Genomic DNA, 5710 nt, shown 5'->3' with positions numbered 1-5710 from the left:
TAAGGGGCACTAGATGCACTTACACTAGACATGTGTCCAACTGTATCCGGAAGGGGGTGGTGGCGTACGACAACTATTTCGAGTGCAAGGAGGATGCCCTGGGAAAGATTGGCTTCTCCTTTTATCAGAAATACACGGCAGCTATTCGGATGCTTGCATACGGAGTATCCGGTGATCTCATTGATGGGCATATCCGAATGATCGAGTCCACGTGTCCAGACTCCATGTACAAATTCTGCAAGGCTATGGTAGCAGTGTTTGGTCCGGATTATTTGAGAGAGCCAACTACTGCAGATACAACCCGTTGTTGACGATCAATGCCAGTATGTGCTTTCCGAGCAAACCGTCATAGGATTGGGATGGGGGACGAGCGCGTGCAGCCAAACATCGATGTGATCGCGGTGCTCCATGGCAAACCGTCCACACGAGAGGACGGCGTCGTTACGGCAGGCCTTGAGGGTAGCAGCAAGGGAGGGTGTGGCCCTTCTGAAGACACGACGGCGTTGCGCCTTTTCCAAAGGTGCCAACAACAAAGGTGCACACAAGCCAATGTTCATATACACGAGTCAAAACAAATAATAAACAAGCTAGCCCAATGTACAAAGCCAACATGACACCAAAACTAGTCAGACTAAAGTACAGAGCCAATATGGCAACGCATAGAAGCGCTAAGAAGAGGCCCGCAATGGCAAGCCCTAACCACTAGTATATTCTTGTTCACGATGGATATTATTAGCCACCAATGGAATGACGTATATTTGTATTTTTTTACTAAAAGAATGTATTATACCGGGCGTACGTACAGATTCGGCCGTGGGTATTGTTGTGGACCTTGTGGTCGAGTAAATGTAGCGTACGTAGGAGGTAGGATGATGTGTGTACTGTGCTATGCGTACGTGTGAGTTACTGTTCCTTGTAGTCCTTGTTATTGTATGGGGCGAAAAGCTCGGCGATCCAGTTGGCCTTGCGAAGCGTGGCGGAGCCCAGGTCGGCGCACATGCCGTCGCTGTCGTGGATGCTGTAGGTGGAGATGCAGTGGCGGCGGTAGAACCGCGTGGTGCGGCGCATGGCGTCGGCCTCGCCGGCGACGTGCCCCATCATGGCCTTCACGGTCGGCAGCTCGAACCGCCCCTCCAGCAGCCCCGACAGCCAGCGGCACCGCAGCTCCGACGTGTGCAGGTTCGACACGCTCTCCACGAACCCGACGAACGCCATGTTGGGGATCAGTGGGTGGATCGTGCCACTGCCAAAATAAATTGCAGGTCAGCGTCGATCGATTCATATATGTTGGAGGCTTGGAGCAAAAGATAATCGCAGGCTATACACGTACCGGTAGAGCGGCATCATGGAAGACTTGCCGACGACGAGGTCGCGGAAGGGTTTTGGCAGGACCTCGCGGAGCTTGTCCTTGCCCTCGAAGCCGGTGGCGAGGAAAACGAGGTCGGCCTCCACCTTGGTGCCGTCGTCGAGGACCACGCCGTTCTCCGAGAAGCACCAGCCGGCGGAGGCCCTCTTGAAGCAGACGAGGCCGCGGTCCGCCATGTCGAAGAAGCCCTCCGGGAGGATGGCCATCTGGCAGCTGGCGTAGTCCTCGACGAAGGGGTGGCCCGGCGTCAGACCGTACTTTCCCAGCGGCAGCTTCCATGACAGGTACGACTCGATGAACTTTGACACCCCTGCCCGCTGCACCACCAGGATTCAAAACACAACACGTTGCTCTCAGATTGTGATATGCATGCAAGGTCTCTAGCATGCACACGTGCATATATATGTTAATACGTTCATAAGTATTTCCCTATATACGTGCATGTGTATCATGTACAAGTTTCACGCTGTGAGATGAATTCTGACGCACACATACCAGTGGGCTCATGAGGCGGCAGACGAGGGATCGGAAGAACCCTTGGTTGGGCCGCTCGTAGAAGAGCTGAGACAAGCGTGTGGAGTAGAACATGGAGAATGGCAAGCCCCAGATGGAGTACGATGGCACCACCCAGTGCAGGGTCCGCACCAGCATCGTGCACGCCTGCCCTCCCTCGCCTGCAAACAAACAAGCAAACGCGACCGGTTAATCGATCGATCCATATCAAACACATCTCGATCTAGTTCTTGCTTCCTCCACGGAATCATGACGCATCCAGTTGCTCCTACTACTAATTTCAGGTCTTATACTATGTTTTGAGAAACTGTTGAAATGCATACTCCAATGAGTTCATTAGGACGCCATGGCAGCTACCAGTCTAGTTTGGAAAGGCAGATCATCTTTGTCGCAAATTTGCTACTACTGGTCAAACATGCAAACACTTTGGTATATACTACTCCCACCGTTCGGAATTACTTGTCGCAGAAATGGATGTATCTAGACATATTTTAATTCTAGATACATTCATTTCCGAGACAAATAATTCCGAACGGAGGGAGTACTAGTATATGATTGAGTGACCCGTATAAATTGCTCATGCGGTATGAAAAGTCAAGGGGTATGCGTACTGATTGCGTCTAGCTAGTGTACTTTGAACTTGTAAATGCAAGAGACCGACCTAGGATAGCTACACTGTCTAGTCTAGAATTAAACTAGGTGCATGATGAAGTGTGCGAGGGGTCAAGACAAGAGTGACCTTTTCTGGAAGAGAGTATCCGACTCTTCCAAATCTCTGACTAGTCACAATGGAGAGTAACATACACTAGTAACATACACGTTTCCCTAGACTATATTACTACCTTCATAGTAGGTAGTAACTTAAGTGTGGTAACATGCAAGGATTCATTTATTTGGTTATAGACTCATATTGCATTGGGACATGTGATGTTACAGTAACTAGCTAAGTTACTACAACTCCCTCTCTCCTCATTAACTCATTGCCACATAAGCAAGTTTGCTGAGTTGGACTCGATGTTACTGCTAAAGTTACTCCCACTGTGGCTAGTCTAAGGCACATGTCACCAAATATGGCATATATTATTCAGACACCCACTTCATCGAATGATGGGACGCTTCCACAATATTTATTATCCTGTTTTTTTTTTGCTATAAGCACTGTGTGAACTTGCTCGGCATATTCTTTCTCTACAATTTCCTTGTATACACGCGTTTACACGAGTACGATAGCTTATCTGCCTTTGCTAGCTGCTAGTTTCCAAGTTGAATTTTCCATATTTTAGGAGAATCTTAGTTCAAACCATGTTAAATCTTTCAATCAATACGCACCTTGGTTTGCCTGGGCACATTCGTTGGCTAGATCAATAGCGCTCTTCTTGTACCCAACCACCACAGCCTTCTTGCCCTTCATCAGCTCAACGGTCTCCTCCTCGCTCAGCTTGCAGTAGTCCAGCGAGTGCATCACCGTCCCCTTGAATACCTCCGGCCCCTTCCCCGGCGGGAACACAGGCATCCGTGGCATGTCGCCGTACTTCCCCGTGCACATCACCACGAACTCGAACTTGTAATACTGCAGATTACCGTGCGCGTGAGATCGATTGAATACAAATTATCTTGAGACAAGCATGCAAAGGATGTCAAAGTATATATGGTACCTGAATTGTGTTGGAGTCGCCGGTGACGATGCCGACCTCCCACATGGGCTTGCCACGGAGCGGATCCTTGCCGGTGCCGCTCCACAGCTCGGTGAACCCGGCCTGGGCGCCGCCGAGGAACTTGATGTCCACCACCTTGGAGCCGAACGAGATGTAGCGCCAGAGGTCGAACTCGTCGGCGTAGCCCTCGAGGTAGTCGACGATCTCGGTGTGGGTCGGGAACGAAGGGTCGTCGCGGTTCTTCCAGGAGTAATCGGAGAACTCGTAGTCCGGGCGGGGCGTCTGCAGCCGCGTGGTGCGGTAGACGCAGTGCTTCCACACCCCGCCGACGGACGGCGTCGCCTCGAACACGACGGGGTCGTAGGACGCCATCTGCTTGGCCGCGGCCAGGCCGCTGATCCCGCCGCCGATGATGGCCACGCGGGACACCGGAGGCACGGTCTTCCTCGTGGCCCGTGCCGCTTGTCCTTGCGCCATGGCCATCGTCTACCCGAGGTGTTGGATGGAACTGGCTGTGTGTGTGCTGATCGAGGTGATCGAGGGATGTGTGCGCACTGGCTAGCTGCTTCTTGCAGGCGTAGGAGGCTGCGAGAGAGCTGATTCTTGCAGGCGTAGGAGGCTGCGAGAGAGCTAGAGCTGGAGGCGCTGTTAAGCAGCTTTGTGCGTGTTGTGGTGTCGACAAGGGCAAGGCCCCTGGTGTATTTATAGGGTTAGGGATGGTAGCATGGGGCTCTCGAGCATGTGAGCTTTCCACCGTGTCTCTTAGAAAACGTACGGAAACGTAGGGAGAGAAGAAATGCCGCAGCTAGCGAACTGGAAAGCCAGCCAGCTAGGTCGCAGGTATGCAAGTCTGGAGAGCACGCATCCTCTTTTTCTCTTGGCTTTTGATATTCAATCTTTCATATCTTTTGAACCAAAAGTCTAAATTAAATTTTGTTTCATATTTGTGTTTCTCGTAACCAGGTCTTTCAAATGAGATCCATTTTGATGAGTTTTGAAATTTTTGTTAAGTTTCAACTTTTAGAACTTGGTACGAGTGACCGACGGAATTGTAAATTCCAGAACCAATGGCCGACAAAGTCGTGAGCTTTAAATTTGAACTCTAAAAGTTGGTATGAGATCCTATGTTTCAAAAACTGTGCCGGGCAAAATCGCAGTTTTAAAAATTAAAACTTTACACTTGATGTGCCCTCGTGCGGGATCCAATGACTTTGCAGATCGCGGGGCAATCGGGCAGCTGGCACAGGTTGGGCAGGTGTGTACCCGAGCGAATTTCCAGCATGCAGGTGCACACCAATTCCAACATCTTACCACCCACCTAGAACGAAAATGACCAGGTGTGTGCCCCTATAAAATTACACATGTTGACACTTCAGGTTGGGGTGCCAAACATTATGCGTACACACAAAAAATATCAAATAAAACTAATTTGGACCATGTATAAAATCACACATGCTTATCACTTTGAGTTGGGTGTTAAAAATTAATCGTGGGCTATTTGTGAGTTGAATGAAATAAAGTTTTGTCAAAGTCAATTTTCATGAAGAAGAGGGCACGACACATAGCAACAAGGCTGAGACGGGGTCAACGCGGAGGCAAGCATAGCAGCGAGGCCAAGACAGGGCCGACATGTCTGGCCGCCGCATCACCGGTGAGGCCTCACGAGGACCTGATTGGGGACGTCGGGGCATTGGTTGCATACGACGGGAAGGAGTTCACATGTTCAAGGGAGGGTTGATGATGGTTTTCATTTTACGCGGCGCAAAGTAGGCCGTGCCGGGACAGAAACAATGTAGCTCGCCGTGGCATCGCCGGCGAAGGAGAGGCATGTGTGGAGAAGAAGATAGGCTCGCCGGAGGTGAAAAATGGAGCAGAGCCGTAGGATTGAAATTCAATGGCTACGAAATTCGACTGACACCAAACATTTATAGGCGACTTACAAATAGGCAATCCTTATACGTACATGAAATTTATCAACGGGAAGGAATTTGGACCTGGTGTCCTCTGCATCATAGAAGATGTACAAGGTACTCCCCTGCCCACCTGTATGCAAGCATGCATGCACTGACTCGGCAACACCTAGGCTCTGTTCGGCAACCTGCCGGCTCCTAAAAATACAAGGAGCTGTGGAGTCGAGGGACTACAGCTTCATCTTTTTTAACTACAGCTCCGCCAG

The 5710-nt window shown here is 50.3% G+C and overlaps 1 protein-coding gene across 1 annotated transcript; it reads right to left on the bottom strand.

The window, feature by feature from the left end:
• Positions 1 to 536: 536 nt before the first annotated feature.
• Positions 537 to 4192, bottom strand: LOC125552834 (putative flavin-containing monooxygenase 1). Its single transcript, XM_048716521.2, has 5 exons — positions 3535 to 4192; positions 3209 to 3449; positions 1862 to 2040; positions 1331 to 1683; positions 537 to 1243 (listed from the first exon to the last, which is right to left on the bottom strand). The coding sequence occupies exons 1-5, from the start codon at positions 4015 to 4017 to the stop codon at positions 904 to 906; spliced, it is 1596 nt and encodes a 531-aa protein (XP_048572478.1). The 5' UTR covers positions 4018 to 4192; the 3' UTR covers positions 537 to 903.
• Positions 4193 to 5710: the final 1518 nt, after the last annotated feature.

Source organism: Triticum urartu, chromosome 4A (genome assembly GCF_056163025.1).
Source record: "Triticum urartu cultivar PI428250 chromosome 4A, HENAU_Tu73, whole genome shotgun sequence".
NCBI classification, from domain to species: domain Eukaryota; kingdom Viridiplantae; phylum Streptophyta; class Magnoliopsida; order Poales; family Poaceae; genus Triticum; species Triticum urartu.
Note: the sequence above shows the minus strand (reverse complement) of the source record. Positions and strands in the feature narration are given on the sequence as shown.

Coding starts and splice junctions, on each gene's coding strand:
- LOC125552834 (XM_048716521.2), bottom strand. CDS start 4,017: ATGGCCATGGCGCAAGGACAAGCGGCACGGGCCACGAGGAAGACCGTG. Junction 2,041..3,208: donor ATGTGCCCAGGCAAACCAAG/GTGCGTATTGAT, acceptor GTTTGTTTGCAG/GCGAGGGAGGGCAGGCGTGC. Junction 1,244..1,330: donor TCCATGATGCCGCTCTACCG/GTACGTGTATAG, acceptor TTATTTTGGCAG/TGGCACGATCCACCCACTGA.